This window comes from Salvia miltiorrhiza, chromosome 3 (assembly GCF_028751815.1).
Source record: "Salvia miltiorrhiza cultivar Shanhuang (shh) chromosome 3, IMPLAD_Smil_shh, whole genome shotgun sequence".
Lineage (NCBI taxonomy): Eukaryota > Viridiplantae > Streptophyta > Magnoliopsida > Lamiales > Lamiaceae > Salvia > Salvia miltiorrhiza.
The window spans coordinates 5,996,992-6,014,076 of NC_080389.1; the positions used below are offsets into that span (position 1 = coordinate 5,996,992).

The following is a 17,085-nucleotide window of genomic DNA, read 5'->3' on the forward strand; positions in this document are numbered from 1 at the left end:
CAAGATGGTACGTAACCCCTCACATTTTGCAAATAGTTGACCTTTTAAAGTCCAGTCATAAATTTGAAGAGAGTATCAAATCTTAAAGTTACAAATTATGGAGAAACTATCATATATAATGATATGCTCCCTTTGTTCCTTTTAAAGTGTTCTGTTGAGAAAATATATTTATCCTTTTTAAATTATCTTATTTCATAATTTAAAATAAAAATAATGATAAAATTCATATTCTATTATTTTTCCTTAATACTCTTTTATAAGTTAGTCATTACTATTTTCGTGCAAGTGCCGTTCCAAATTCTTCAGGCTTATTATTGCGTACATGCATGCACGGTGCTAAGAAAATTGATTAGTTATACGAACATATTTTGTAGCATTCCATTTTTTTTTTTCCTTTTTTGTAGCATTCCAATTATAAAAACATATTTTGTAGCATGAATCTAATGTATTTTGAGAAACAAGAAATTAAATAAGAAAATGGCCCAACAAAAGGCGAATTTAATTCTTTCGAATTTTCGAAGTCACATTGAAGGTGAGCAGACAATCGGATTAGTGAAATGCTCACTAAAGTAAATGAAGAAATAATTTATTAGATTTCAAAAATAGTAGTAATAAATATGGGTACAAATATAATATTTCATCCTTTGTTGATATGTGTATTTTTTTTTTCTCAATCTCTTCTACTTACACTATCTATCCACAATGTACTTAACAATATCCTCAATGAGGAACCCTTTTTCCACTGTCTACAATTCAAACAATTTTTTATTAAAACACGTGTCATGGTCAACCATGCATATTTATAGGGGACGGAGGGGGTATTAAGGTAAATTGCATATAAACTACAATTAATTTTTTTTAAAAAAACTCATTTTAATTTGCACACAAACTTTAAAATCAATATTAAAATTATTCAATTATTATTTTTCTTTAATTCTCTAATTTTACATACTTATCAACTTTTCATTGTAGTGTCATGACATAAATATGCTCGCATGAAAAAATAAATTTGACATCATATTATATAGTAATTAAATAGAAACATCGTCATTTGAAGCACATGCTTGGTCGAAAAATAAACCAGTATTCAAAATGTGAGAAAAATGATAATAATTGAGTACTTTCAATAGAGATTTCAAAGTTAATGCGAAAGATAAAAATTTATTGAAATTTCAGTATTCATATACAATTAATCCTTATATATATATATATATATAATGACGTAAGCGTCTCAAAAATCTCCAATTTCCCACCCTATATATAAAATTCAACTCCAATAATTCATTTCCACTCCAAAAAAACCACCCTCCCTCCCAAAAGATGGCCGATCCACTGAGCTGCGCCGCCGCCGACCTCCTCCCGCTCCTCGGCTCCGCCGCCAACGCCACGGCGGCGGCGGCCTTCATCTGCGGGCGGTTCGACGCGGTGTCGAGCCGGCTCTCCGAGGCCACCTACGCCATCGACAACACGTACCTCCTCTTCTCGGCGTACCTGGTCTTCGCCATGCAGCTCGGCTTCGCGATGCTCTGCGCCGGCTCCGTCCGCGCCAAGAACACCATGAACATCATGCTCACCAACGTCCTCGACGCCGCCGCCGGCGGCCTCAGCTACTACCTCTTCGGCTACGCCTTCGCCTTCGGCAGCCCCTCCAACGCCTTCATCGGGAAACACTTATTCGCCCTCCGCGACTTCCCCACTGTTATTTGGGTAGTGTAGAAAATAGGATGACGATAAAAGAATTAATGCAGAACCGAGGCGAGATAAAATCTCTCTCCGTAAGGCAAAATTACTTCCGCTCTTGTGCTTGCGGATCTATAGTAATTGCCCCCAAGATACAACGGTATAGGGTCGATAGACGATTCCTTAGCACTAGGAGATCGTTATCCGGTCGAACGGCTCGATACTCGGGACTTGAGTATGAACACTAACTAGTATGATAGGAGATGATGTGAATGGAATGCTTTGAACCACATCCTGGAGGGCCTATTTATAGTATGTAGAGGGGTGCGGTGGAAGGGTGCGTCTGTTGGGAGAAGGCCTTGACCGAACCATCACATCCATTCGGTCAAGGGGTGCCATGACCGAACCATTGCAATGGTTCGGCCCAAGCAGCCGCCCAGCCCTGCCACGTCAGCGGAACCGCTTGTGCCACGTCACCCGGACCTTATCCGCCATGTCATGGAACCGCCTGTGCCACGTCAGCATCCGCCCACCCTGCCACGTCACCGAACCGCCGAGCCATGTTGCCACGTCACCCGAGCCACCGTTTCATTTGTCAAAACTAAAGGCTCCTCAATGCTCCTCGCGACGACGCGAACGAGCGAAGTGCAAAGTGCGCCTACAAAGCGCCCATTGCGACAAGTGCGACGTGCACGTGCTCGGCCTCGGCCTCGGACTCGGACTCGGAAGGTGCTTCGCACCTTCCTCGTAGGAATCGAGTTTTAGCCTTAAAAGGCTAAGTCAAAACCTACTTGGGTGCACCATAGGTCCACCATAGAGGAGCACACTTGATTGTTCCTTTATGGTGGAGAGCACTTTATAAATAGCTTTACACTTCCTTAATTTTCCAATGTGGGATGACACTCCACATTTCCATCTTCAATGGCTATCTTTGGGCATTAATTACTCATTCAATTCTTAATAGATTTGAACAAGTAAATATACCAAATTAATCTACTCAAAATGTAGATTCCAAATATACCATTTAATTCCATTAATTACAAAGTAATTATGGACTAATAAAGCCATTTATTCCAACAATCCCCCACATGAATGATGATTAATGCAAATGCAAAAAACTAAGTCCCGACGACCCATTATTGCATTAGGATAGGTAGTTGTTAGCTTTGAACCTTCCTTAGTGTAATGCCATCGGATTTACTCGTTGCTCGGTGAACATGATGTCTTGAACCGGTCAACTTTTGTGTAAATCTAGTCAACAACATACACACAATAATAGATCTAATATCTTTCGTTCTCACGTTGTGTCCATTTCGGCCTTGGACCATTTCTTGGATTCACAAGTGTTATTGATAATTTGAAGCGGCCCCACTTCTTCACTTGTATAGGTGATCTCCTATAAAGAGTATCCTGCCATACTCCACCTAATAAGGCTATAGGAATCATTAAAAGCTTTTGACGGCTTACCCTTTACCACAAGCTGCAGGCTTTGCACTTGAGCAGCTATGAGAATGGATTTTGAAAATTTTCAAGTGCTCAACTTGAACTTCCATAATTTAGTTGTCTCATTGAACCAAGTTCTTGGGATCTCCAGTCATTATGGTTGAGTTACCACTATGAAAGTTCTTAACGTGTGGATTTTAATCCCATTCCCCTTACTGCGTTATACAATTGATCACGATTAATACCTTTAGTAAACGGATCCGCAATATTGTCTTTTGACTTTACATAGTCAATGCACATTATTCCTGTAGTGATCAATTGTCTAACGGTATTATGTCTTCGACGAATGTGTCGAGATTTACCGTTATACAAACTATTCTTTGCTCTCCCTATGGCAGCCATGCTATCGCAATGTATCATAACAGGGGGCAAAGGTTTTTCCCAACATGGAATATCTTCTAAGAAGTTTCTTAACCATTCGGCTTCTTCGCCGGCTTTGTCTAAAGCAATAAATTCCGATTCCATTGTAGATCGGGCTATACATGTTTGCTTAGAAGATTTCCATGATATTGCTCCTCCACCAATGGTAAATACAAACCCACTTGTGGATTTAGAGTCTTTAGTGTCGGATATCCAATTGGCATCACAATACCCTTCCAAAACAGCGGGATATCTCGAATAGTGTATACTATGAGATATTGTGTGTTTTAAGTATCTCAACACTCTTGTTAATGCGGTCCAATGATCCTTTCCGGGATTACTTGTAAACCGACTTAATTTACTAATCGAATATGCTATATCAGGCCTTGTACAATTTGACAAGTACATTAGGCTTCCAATAACTCTAGCATATTCTGATTGTGATACGGGTTCTCCTCGATTCTTGGCTAAGTGTATACTTAGGTCAACGGGCGTTTTAGCCGGAGGCAGATCAAAAGCTTTGAATTTCTTAAGTACATTCTCAACATAGTGAGATTGTGATAAGACTATTCCATCGGGTGTTCTAAGGATTTTAATTCCTAGAATCACGTCAGCTAATCCCATATCTTTCATGTCAAAGTTTCTCTTTAACATCTCCTTGGTTTCTATGATTATTCTATTGTTGCTGCCCATAATTAGCATATCATCAACATAGAGACAAACAATGACAAAATTGTCGGATGTTCCTTTAACGTATACACATTTATCACATTCATTGATTTTGAATCCGTTTGCCATCATTGCTTGGTCAAATTTCTCATGCCACTGTTTGGGAGCTTGTTTGAGTCCATACAAAGACTTTACAAGTTTACAAACTTTCTTTTCTTGACCAGGAATCACAAACCCTTCGGGTTGTTCCATATATATCTCATCTTCTAAATCTCCATTTAGAAATGCTGTTTTTACATCCATTTGGTGTATCTCAAGATTATATAATGCTGCTATAGCAAGTAGCATTCTAATGGATGTAATTCTAGTGACTGGAGAGTATGTATCAAAATAATCATACCCTTCCTTTTGTTTGTAGCCTTTAACTACCAAACGTGCTTTATACTTATCAATAGATCCATCGGCTTTATATTTCTTCTTAAGAATCCACTTGCAACCCAAAGGTTTATTTCCCGGAGGAAGATCAACAATAAGCCAAGTGTGATTGGATAAGATTGACTCGATTTCACTATTGATAGCTTCACGCCATAGATCGGCATCAGGACCAGACAATGCTTCCTTGATTGTCTTTGGTTCGTCTTCTAAAGTATAAACTACGAAATCCGGACCAAAGGTTTTCGCAGTTTTTGTTCGCTTTCCGCGTCTTGGTTGCGGTGTTAGTTCACGTGTTGGTCCGTTATTCTTAAGCGAAATTTCATCATAAGTTCTCTTTTTCGAACTTATGTCATTCTTCTCTTTCTTGGGGAATATTTTTTCAAAGAATATGGCATTTCTTGATTCTATAATCATTCCCTCATTCATATCGGGTACTTCCGATTTGTGTACCAAGAATCGGTACGCACTGCTATTGTTTGCATATCCAATGAAGATGCAATCAACAGTTTTTGGTCCTATTTTTATTTGTTTGGGTTTAGGTACTTCAACTTTTGCTAAGCACCCCCACACTTTTGTATATTTATAGGACGGCTTCCTTCCTTTCCATAATTCATATGGAGTTTTTTCTTGTTTCTTTTGGGGTAATTTATTCAAAATTTTATTAGCCGAAAGAATAGCTTCCCCCCACATGTTATGTGATAGGCCTGAGCTTATCAACATAGCATTCATCATTTCTTTCAATGTTCTATTCTTTCGTTCTGCAACACCATTTGATTGTGGAGAATAAGGTGCAGTCGTTTGATGAATAATGCCATTTTCACGACAAAATTCCTCAAAAGGTGCAACGTACTCGCCACCTCGATCACTTCGAATCATTTTGATCTTGGTGTTAAGTTGATTCTCAACTTCACTTTTGTATGTTTTGAAAGCTTCGAATGCTTCGTCTTTGCTTTTCAAAAGATACACATAGCAAAATCTTGTGCAATCATCTATAAATGTTATAAAGTAATTCTTTCCACCTCTTGTTTGCACAAGTTTTAAATCACATAGATCGGTGTGAATCAATTCAAGAGGTTTCGTTGATCTTTCCACTGAATGAAAAGGAGATTTTGCCATTTTTGCTTCAACACAAATTTCACATTTTTGATGTTGATTGAAAGACATCTTTGGCAATAAGTCTAAATTTACTAAACGACGTAGTGTATTTAGATTTGCATGTCCTAATCTATCATGCCATAAATTAGGAGACTCAACCAAGTAAGAAACATTTTTCTTTATTTCATTGTCACGTACAAGTACAGGGATAGCATTAAGCTTGAAAAGGCCATTATCTAGGTAGCCTTTTCCTATATAGTGACCATTCTTGGTCATTACAACTTTGCCTGCTTCAAACACTAGTCTAAATCCGGCGTTGCACAAAGCGGATCCTGAGATCAAGTTCTTGCGAATGTCGGGAACATGCAGCACCTTCTGTAGGGTTATCTTGAGTTCCGACGTCATCTTGAGCACAATGGTTCCAACTCCGATGATAGAGGATGAGGTAGAATTGCCCATATACAGCTTTCTGTCGCCGGAGAGAGCTTCATACGAGGAGAACATTGTCTTGTCGGCGCAGATATGCCGGGTAGCACCGGTGTCGATCCACCATCCTTTTGGACTCCCGACCATGTTGACCTCGTCTATGACGGCACACAAGTCAAGTTCGCCTAAGTCGAGGGGCACAGACTTTGTCTCCGTCACGTGGGCTTGATGGTGACCATTGTGCTTGTCTTTCTTCGGTTTGCGACAATCTTTCGCCATGTGGCCGGGTTTGCCGCAGTTGAAGCAATCTCCTTTGATCCTCTTCTGACCTTTTGAGTCGGGATTTTTGCCTTTGAACTTGCGTTTCTTCTTGTTGCTAGACTCGGCTAGGTTTGCTTTTGCCTCCATGGAAGTTTTGTTCGTCTTGTTTTCGGAGATTCTATTGTCCTCTTCGATTCTCAAGCGAACGATCAAGTCTTCAAGTCCCATCTCCTTGCGTTTGTGCTTGAGATAGTTCTTGAAGTCCTTCCAATGTGGTGGTAATTTCTCTATCACCGCGGCCACCTGAAAAGATTCAGACAATTCCATACCTTCGGCAAGAATGTCGTGCAGGATCAGTTGAAATTCTTGCACTTGCTCCACAACGGTTTTGCTATCGACCATTTTGAAGTCTAGAAAACGACCGACTATGAACTTCTTCAAGCCGGCATCTTCTGCCTTGTACTTCGTCTCCAAGGAGTCCCATAGTTCCTTGGACGTCTTGGCGCTAGAGTAAACATTGTAGAGAGTGTTGTCTAGCCCATTCAGAATATAGTTGCGACACAGAAAGTCGCTATGATGCCATGCATCATATGCTATCCGCAGTTGCGAATCAGTCTCGTCTTCCCCCACAGTTGGAGGAGATTCATTCACAAAACGAGCCATATTCAAGGTAGTAAGATAAAACAACATCTTAGACTGCCAACGTTTAAATTCAGAACCTGCGAATTTTTCCGGCTTTTCGGCAGCAGCAGGTGCTGGAGCATGTGGAACGTTGGTCGGAACTGGTGGAGCATTGTTGTTGGGCGGAACATTGTTGTTGTTGGTGTTGCTTCCTGTCGCCATCTTTTCACACTAATTTTGCCTTACGATTGTTATTTGGGTAGTGTAGAAAATAGGATGACGATAAAAGAATTAATGCAGAACCGAGGCGAGATAAAATCTCTCTCCGTAAGGCAAAATTACTTCCGCTCTTGTGCTTGCGGATCTATAGTAATTGCCCCCAAGATACAACGGTATAGGGTCGATAGACGATTCCTTAGCACTAGGAGATCGTTATCCGGTCGAACGGCTCGATACTCGGGACTTGAGTATGAACACTAACTAGTATGATAGGAGATGATGTGAATGGAATGCTTTGAACCACATCCTGGAGGGCCTATTTATAGTATGTAGAGGGGTGCGGTGGAAGGGTGCGTCTGTTGGGAGAAGGCCTTGACCGAACCATCACATCCATTCGGTCAAGGGGTGCCATGACCGAACCATTGCAATGGTTCGGCCCAAGCAGCCGCCCAGCCCTGCCACGTCAGCGGAACCGCTTGTGCCACGTCACCCGGACCTTATCCGCCATGTCATGGAACCGCCTGTGCCACGTCAGCATCCGCCCACCCTGCCACGTCACCGAACCGCCGAGCCATGTTGCCACGTCACCCGAGCCACCGTTTCATTTGTCAAAACTAAAGGCTCCTCAATGCTCCTCGCGACGACGCGAACGAGCGAAGTGCAAAGTGCGCCTACAAAGCGCCCATTGCGACAAGTGCGACGTGCACGTGCTCGGCCTCGGCCTCGGACTCGGACTCGTTCGCACCTTCCTCGTAGGAATCGAGTTTTAGCCTTAAAAGGCTAAGTCAAAACCTACTTGGGTGCACCATAGGTCCACCATAGAGGAGCACACTTGATTGTTCCTTTATGGTGGAGAGCACTTTATAAATAGCTTTACACTTCCTTAATTTTCCAATGTGGGATGACACTCCACATTTCCATCTTCAATGGCTATCTTTGGGCATTAATTACTCATTCAATTCTTAATAGATTTGAACAAGTAAATATACCAAATTAATCTACTCAAAATGTAGATTCCAAATATACCATTTAATTCCATTAATTACAAAGTAATTATGGACTAATAAAGCCATTTATTCCAACACCCACCCCCACCGCCGATTACAGCTTCTTCTTGTATCAGTGGGCTTTCGCCATCGCCGCCGCAGGTATATATATATATGCTTAAATCCGATTCATAAAAAATCGAGAAAATTAGCCGATCAATATTAAATCTTGATTCTTGATTAGTTTTGAATGATTAACCGTTATGTTATCATCTTTGTTTAAATCTTGATATTTCAAACAATCGAGTTTTCATGTAGAACTATGTAGAAGAAATACAGATTCTGATTTTGTCGGCCATTTTTTTCATCGTCATCTTTAGCTTATTTCTGCTTCTTCTTCTTCTTCTTCTTTTTTTCTTTTTTTTTTTAAATTTTATTTTTCCTGATTTTGTGTAAGAAATTATGGTTAGTAAATACAATGTATTCTGTGAAAAGTAAATATCTGTATATTTAAGTGAATTGAAGGGAAAAATCTTGAAAAAATAATGTGGCATTTATTGATAGTTTTAATGCAGCGGTAATGTCAACGGTTGCAGCAAGTACTATTTTCCCTGTATAGGAAGAATTGCATATTAAATCAAAAATAAAAGAAAGAGAAATAATGGTTTTCTGCCACCGTTAATAATAGGTGTAAGATTCTATTTCCTTGGATCTTTATAACTCGATTTTTTTATATATTTTTTTTTGTTTGAGCTCTTTATAACTCGATATTTAAATTTGGGTGTTGCTTGCTAGTTTGCTCTACGTGGGATATTACTAATTTACTACTAAATCGGATATAAGTCGTCATGGGACAAATGTCTGAAGAAGACGATTTATTGTTGCTCGAACGAGAAATATTGTTGCATTATTGTTAGGGATATCGTTCCAATTTGGATCTCTTAATAATATTTTAACTCAAACTTAAAAATATTATAAATATAATAGTATGTATTTCTTTCTATTCTTCATTTATTGGTGTAAAATCAAAATTTTGGGACAACTTAAATGTCTTTGTTAAACTTTTTTCAGTATTTTGAAAAAAATTGAAGGTGTTTGTATGCATATAATTGATTTTGATGTCTGTTTCTTGAAGACACATCTGCTTAAATGGTTTGAAAATTTTGACTTAGTACTACTTAGGTAAACAACGAAGATAAATATAGACTTATCCTAACTAAAAAGTCATAACCAAATCAAAGTTTGAACTAGAATTTAAGAATAACACTTATTCTTACCAAGACATTTGTCGTCGTTCATATGAGATTTTTTGTTACATTTATCTTGAAGCATCGTAAAGGGTATATTAGTACAATCATAATATTGTGGTGTTGCATGTTGTGATCAGGTATTACAAGCGGGTCCATTGCAGAGAGAACTCAATTTGTGGCATACTTGATATACTCCTCATTCCTGACCGGGTTCGTGTATCCGGTGGTCTCCCACTGGGTCTGGTCCGGCGACGGTTGGGCCGGCGCAGGGAAGATCGGTGGGAGCCTTCTCTTCGGCTCCGGAGCCATCGACTTTGCCGGTTCAGGTGTGGTTCACATGGTCGGTGGCATTGCCGGTCTATGGGGGGCGCTCATCGAGGGGCCAAGGATAGGCCGGTTCGACCACAGCGGCCGGTCCGTCGCTCTGCGCGGCCACAGCGCGTCACTAGTGGTGCTAGGCACCTTCCTTCTGTGGTTCGGTTGGTACGGGTTCAACCCCGGTTCGTTCCTGACGATCTTGAAGTCGTACGGCACGAGGGGAGCCTACTACGGCCAGTGGAGCGCGGTGGGGAGGACGGCTGTCACGACGACATTGGCTGGGAGCACGGCTGCCCTAACCACCCTGTTTGGGAAGAGGCTCTTGGTTGGGCATTGGAATGTGCTTGATGTGTGCAATGGACTGTTGGGAGGGTTTGCTGCGATTACCTCCGGCTGCTCCGTGGTTGAGCCATGGGCTGCAATCATATGTGGCTTTGTGGCGTCTTGTGTCCTGATAGGGTTCAACAAGCTGGCCGAGAAGGTGAAGTATGATGACCCGTTGGAGGCGGCGCAGCTGCACGGTGGCTGCGGCGCGTGGGGCCTGCTATTCACCGGGCTATTCGCCAAGCAAGCTTTCGTGAACGAGGTTTACCCAGGGAGACCGGATAGGCCATACGGGCTGCTCATGGGCGGTGGCGGGAAGCTCTTGGCTGCCCAGATCATCCAGATCCTGGTGATCATTGCGTGGGTTACGGCGACAATGGCGCCGCTGTTCTTGGCCCTCCACAAGCTGAAGCTGCTGAGGATTTCGGCCGACGATGAAATGGCCGGAATGGATGTCACCAGGCATGGTGGTTTAGCCTACATCTACCATGACCATGAAGACCACTCCAATCTGCCACAGTTCAAGATGACGAGGATCGAGCCGAGGGAGACTCCGACACCGGAACACTGATCCAGGCATGTTCAAGAATTCAGCATCTACCACAAAGGAACCAATGTTTTCCAAAACGCATTAGGCTGTGAAGCATGTCAAGAACTAGTGGTATATGATAACAATATTTGATATGCCTATAATTTGATGTTTTTGCTCTGTTTTGACTGGTAGCTAAGTTTCTTTGTGTAACAGAGTCGTATATTGAGTTCTATGTCAAACTTCTATTCTGTAAGATTGTATAAATATATATATATTCAGCTTCATTCGTCTAAACAGAAACGATGAATACACAGAACGGTTCGTGAATGAGAACCGTAGTACAGACATATACCAATCATTTCCTCGACCGGGCCACAATGACAATGACAACGACACAACGAATAATAGCAGTGCAAACCATACCAAAGGCTCATAATATGATTCATGTCTGAAATGGGAGAACTGGAACCAAAGAAACCGAACCTTTAAGGGCACTGGCAGTGTCGATCCTCTGGATCCTCACCGGGCCTGGCCTCGTTCTGGATCCTCACCCGTGTAAATGTCAAGCGACCTTAGCATCCGTGTAGAATAATTTTGTATGCAAACTCAGGATCAGAATAACTTGGTCCAAAATCCCAAGAATGGGAACATTGCAATCAAGAGTCTCATGAGCAATGGACTATCGCCCTTTGTTCTCCTACTTATCTTAAACCTCTCGTTGGCTCCTGGCTCTTCATCCTTCTTAATAGGCGTCACACGAGGATCCTTGTCCGCTCTCACTGGATTATCTAGCTCGTCCCACCCTCCAAAATCTTGACAGTTCCTACTCTCCTTTGCAGAATTACTATTGCCCTCGAACCATGACTTGTAATTCCCAGCTTCCTTCCTCTTCTGAGTTCGGGCTTCTTTTTCTTTTCTTGCTCTAGAACGAGCTTGAGATCCAGCGAAAGGCCTCTTCTTCCTCTTAGACTTCGGTCTTGGGGTTCCATCGGCCCTCCCCCAAAGCGTGTCAGCAGCTAGAGCAAATGCTGACTGAGCAAGGGGAAGAGCCAACGCCATGACGATAGCATCAGGGCCCGTGCCCATCAGAAATGAGATCACAACTGCTGGAACCATCCATCCAAAGGCTCGAAGTATCTGCACCATAGCTAACTCCATCAAGTCATTTAAGTGCAAGAAAAACTATTCCAACTAATATAAGCAGCATTGCATTATGCACTAACAAAGTTCTCCACCAAAAATACTAGTACTATTTTGAAGATAAAACAGATACCAGATCCTACATGATCTCTGCTTCCATGCATCAAAACATCAGAGCAACCAAAAAGTAATTAATCTAATTCTGAAAAAAGAATCTCTACATACAAACCTCATCCGCAACGAAGAAGAGTCAATACAGAACATGAAAAAGATAGCTTTAAACACCAGTTTCACAGAATCAAGCAAAAATTAACCGAATATCAACTACTTGAAGCTCCAAATTGAGATTAATCCGTCGTTAAGGCTATTAATAAAACTACAAAAAGATTAAAGATTCACACTCTTCTTTTGTAGACTACAAGCTCAAATATCACACAAGTCCAATGCAATATGATTGAGAATACTTCAGCAGCTACAATGCTAAAGCATCAAAACTTCAGAAACTCGATCTAAATAAAATGAAAATACCAGCAATTAACTTCTGAATCTGTCAAGAATCAGTAGAATTAAGGATGAACACTATCATAATTCTACATTAGTTCAGGTTATAAGCAAGCGAGAAATCGACCTAATACACTACCTTAAAAATCCAGTCGAATCCAATCGAAGCTTCGAGAATCCCAAAGCCATCTTCTTCTTCATCTCCTGCATCATCATCATCATCGGACCACCAAACCCTCTGCTTCACGGTGTTTCTGAACCCGAATCCATCCTCCTCACCGAACTCGTCCGTCGCATAAGCGTCGCTGAATCTGGACCGTCGATTGGGGTTCGAGTTCACGTCCCTATCCCACCGCGAGCCGCCGCTCCGGCCGCCGGTAAAAAACCGCCACCGACGCGTCTTGTAATTTTTACGGCCGCCGTCAGCTATGAATTTGCGGAAGTGATTATGAGAAGCTGGAATTGGGAATTCGCAGAAAATTAGAATCCCTTGAGACCCCATTGAGCATGGGGCGATTGAGTAAGATTTCAGGAAACCGCCATTGTTGGTGCAATTGGTTTAGAATTTAGGAGGTACAATTGGAGCAGCCTGAGGTGCAAACGCTATAAACTTCTTCGATTTCTGGAAACCGCCATTGTTGGTGCAATTAGATTAGAATCTGGGAGGTACAATCCGAACAGCCTGAGGTCCAAACGCTGTATGACTTAGCTCTTATCCACTTATGAGTTCGTAACTGAAAAGTTAGCTCGCCAAACAAAAAAAAATTGATAGCAACCGTAAAATAAAAAAAGGCTAATTGTTTTTTAAAATCTATCTATTATACTAAAACTAGTAAGACCATCCGTGCAATGCACGGCGAAATCGAAATTAAATAATATGTTTAAATAAATAAAAATAAATATTAAACAAAAACAAAATATAATAAATATAAATATGGTTTAAAAATAAAATACTAATTACTCAATAAAACTTCGAATATAAAAACGTAATTTTCAATTATATACAAAGTGTAATGATAATGATAGTTAATAAATTATTCTAAATTATTTGACAATGAAAAATAATATTACACATTATTATAAATGAGTATTTCACATAATAATAAATAAATAAATATTTTTATATACAAACATAAATAAAAAATTATAAAATTTTAACAAAGAAAAAGAAAATAAAATATTTTAAAATTTTAATAACCTATTCGTTTTAAATTCATTTTTGATAATTTTAATACCATATTATAGATCTTCTGACGAACTTAAACTTAAGATGCACATTGAATATTTTTTATAAATTAAATTTGACAATGTTTTGAAAAGAACTAAAATTGTAAAAAGAAAAGAGAAAAAAAATATTAAAAGAATTGATGGGAGAAGAGAGAAAAAAAAAATAGAGGGAGAAAACTCTTCTTTTATATATTACTATATGAGTAAAATTTTGAAATAGTCAAAATGAAACATAAAACACAATTTATGGCCACACATTAAAAAAGCATAAAATTTGGCCATTTTTATTGATTTAGACGTTTTTACCCTTAATGAGGCGGACCGGGTAGGATCAGGCGCACGGGTCGGGTTAGGCACTACGTTTTGTATAAAATGATCACACATGTTCAGTAAATGTAAATAAAATATTTAGTAAATATATGTTTTACAGATTTAGCAACTACGTTGGGTTGGATAGAGTAGGATTCGCGGGACAAAGGGTATTTAAGAGACAAAGGGAGAATCGTGTGTACGAGGTTGGGATGAGTAGAGTAGGATTCGCGGGGTCAAGGTTATTTTGGACCGAAATTATAAAAAATGACCATAATTTGTACTCCCTCCATCCCACGAAACATGACAAGTTTCCTTTTTGATTTGTCCCACGAAGCTTGACATGTTTCTAAAAATGGCAAAAATTTATTCACCTTTTCACTTTTTCACCTACCACACTTAACACATAAAGTACCAATTTCTTAATTCACGTGCTGAAAAGAACTAGGTCATACTTCATGGGACGGAGGGAGTATTTTTCAGATGAGTGGTCGAAAATTGAGTTCTATTCCTCAATATGGCTATATGAATGTATATTTTCTAATAATAGTATAGAAGGGGGCAAAAACATCTAAATATTTTAAATTATAATTGTTTAAACAAAATAACTCATAATATTAATATTATATGCAATCAAATTAGTTCATTAAAAGTAATTTGTCACTCACGTACACAAACATAAAAGATTAAATTTTCACCTTTAAAATTTCGAGGACATTATAGAGTAACATATCTCAATCAAGACAAGTGATTTACTATATTTGTTATCAACTTTATAATTTTTCAGTAGAAAATACGAATTAAGATGTGAGCAGGATTAAAAAATTTAGAATACAATTAAATTCTTTATTACAATAACTTATGAAGATTATGAACCGTGAAAGCAAGAATGTGAAAATGTCAATTCAAAATAATTTAATTTTCGTTAATTATTATAACAATCATTTACTTTCTTAAAAACAATCTTAAACTTTTATATTATCTTATGTCATTTTTCTCATTCAATTTATTTCATTAAGAAAATAATTCATTTTGGTGTTAAATTCATCTAAAAAAATTATAAATTCACACAAAAAAAGAGTATAAATTTTGGTGTGCTTAGAACAATCATCCAACTTCTTCTCATCTCTATTGTCCCCATCCGCATTAATAAAATATACTCTATTCATCTCAATTAAATAGACTTATTTTCTTAATGAATAAAATTTATTCATTAAAATATCTAGAAACTCTTTTTGCTAATATGCATAAAAAATAAATTTTAGAAAATCTCTTTTGATTAGTAGAAACTTTAAATAATAAATATATGGATATTTTGGTGGATATTTTAACTAGCTAATAATGACCGTTGATAAAAATATATTGTTAGTTGAGATATTGGTCATTGATTTGATACACGTACAACTATATAAGTCATCTTTATTTAAATAATTATACTATTAGTGAGATATTTCTTATAACAATAATACATAGCATCATCTAACTAGTTTTCTTATAGCAAAGTAACGACTAAATATTCTGCACACCAACAACATATAAAATCATTTGTATATTACAAATCTCTCCCTACTTGACAGTCCTCATTTCCTAATAATATCAAAGAAACCTGTACGCTTATTGTTTATTTTCCAGGGCAGACTTATTGTTAATCATCAAGAAAACAAAACTATGCCAAAACTTTTTGCTCAAGAAATGAATAAGAAACAAGCATGATTTCCAACAATCATAACACATAAAACAGGCATTTGAAGTTTATACCAAGTAACAAACATTAACATAGCTGGAACGTGCTTATTTAAAAATTTGATAAAACTCAACGAATAAAAGACAACAGAACACGAAATGTACATCATATAAAGAAATAGTAGTTAGGATTACTAAGGCTTTCACAAAGACACGCAGGAAATACACATCCTGCGCGATATAATCACGGAATGTGTCGAGCTTGACATTTCCAGCCGCCAAACTGATCATAAATGGAGTGTACAGAGCTTTAGTTAGCTCCTTTTTGAACTTGTTGACTCAACTAGAAACACCTCTAGATTGACTTGCAATAGGACAAGGACACTCTAGCAGTGGTAAGTTAACCCAATGTCGTCTCTCAAGGAAGATCTTTAAGGGCTTTTAATTATGTCACAAGAAAGCGGTAAACTTTGTATTATTAAACTAAGACTTGTAAAGTAAACTTCACTTGAAATTAAACTTAACTAGGCAAAAAGGAATTATTAACTAATGCTTGTAACTTAAACTTAACTAAAAACTTAATCTTAAAATTAACTAGGCGAGAAATAACAAACGTAAACACTTAAGCATAATTAAACTATTAAACCTAGGCATGATTAAACGCATAAAGTAAAGGCAGGATTTAAATACTTGAATTAAAGCTTTTAATCTAATGAACATAAACTAAATTGCATAATTTAAAGGAAAGCAATAAACGAAAGTAAAGCATAAACATAATGAAATTGCAGAATTTAAAGGAAAGCAAGTAAAAGCAAATCAAGTAAATAAACGTAAATACGAAATACCATAAATCGTCTCGAGAAGCAACCTGTCACTTGATTACAACTCTAAACGGAGAACTTAATCTAAAACGTGAATTGAAAGAACTATAATAAACTAACTAGAACAGAATTCGAAACTAAGAACTATGAAAGCAATAAACCTAAGTCTTTGGCTGCCTAGCGGAAACTAAAGATTAGGGCAAAGAAATGATGTCGTAGGCAGAATGATTGTCTTCTTGATTCACGTTCAAGCCCCTTTTATAGACTTCTTTCAACCCTAATTATCCTCAAACTCGCCTTGAAAAACTGGACTCTTAAGTAAATAGAATCGTGCATTGAAAGGTAAGTCCAGCTGGATCGTGCTCTGCAAGTCATCTTAGCTCTGGCGAGAAATTGTAGCTCTGGAAACGTAAGCGGCTCTGGAAAGGTATGACAGCGCTGGAAGTCAGCTCTGGAATTAGCGAGCTCTGGCGAATAAGGCAGAGCTGGAAGTCAGCTCTGGATATGTGACTCTGGCGAATAGTCAGCTCTGTCGAGTTTAGCTCTGCTCTGACAAGTTTGTTCTGCTCTGGAGATTTCAGCTCTGACTATGGAAGTTCAGCTCTGGAGATGGTCAGCTCAGGCTCTGGCATATCCACACGCTCTGCTCTGGCGCGGGCTTTTCAGCTCTGCTCTGGCTTGCGCTAGAATACACCATTCTCAACCAAAAATCTCCAAAATCACAC

The 17,085-nt window shown here is 38.8% G+C and overlaps 2 protein-coding genes across 3 annotated transcripts; one reads left to right on the top strand and one right to left on the bottom strand.

Annotated features, from left to right (window-relative positions):
- The first annotated feature begins 1,272 nt into the window (after nucleotides 1-1,272).
- Nucleotides 1,273-10,973, top strand: LOC131017204 (ammonium transporter 1 member 2-like). The gene is made up of 3 exons (XM_057945940.1): nucleotides 1,273-1,692; nucleotides 8,354-8,417; nucleotides 9,643-10,973. The coding sequence occupies exons 1-3, from the start codon at nucleotides 1,321-1,323 to the stop codon at nucleotides 10,716-10,718; spliced, it is 1,512 nt and encodes a 503-aa protein (XP_057801923.1). The 5' UTR covers nucleotides 1,273-1,320; the 3' UTR covers nucleotides 10,719-10,973.
- Nucleotides 9,483-13,025, bottom strand: LOC131017208 (uncharacterized). Of its 2 annotated transcripts, XR_009099476.1 has the most exons (3): nucleotides 12,460-13,025; nucleotides 11,163-11,816; nucleotides 9,483-10,744 (listed from the first exon to the last, which is right to left on the bottom strand). XR_009099476.1 is itself a non-coding variant. In XM_057945944.1 (2 exons), exons 1-2 carry the CDS (start codon nucleotides 12,820-12,822, stop codon nucleotides 11,292-11,294), a joined length of 888 nt encoding a protein of 295 aa, XP_057801927.1. In that variant the 5' UTR covers nucleotides 12,823-13,015; the 3' UTR covers nucleotides 9,483-11,291. The 2 variants fall into 2 exon arrangements, 1 of the variants encoding a protein (XP_057801927.1); XM_057945944.1 differs by having other exon boundaries at nucleotides 9,483-11,816; nucleotides 12,460-13,015.
- Between the last annotated feature and the right edge of the window lie 4,060 nt (nucleotides 13,026-17,085).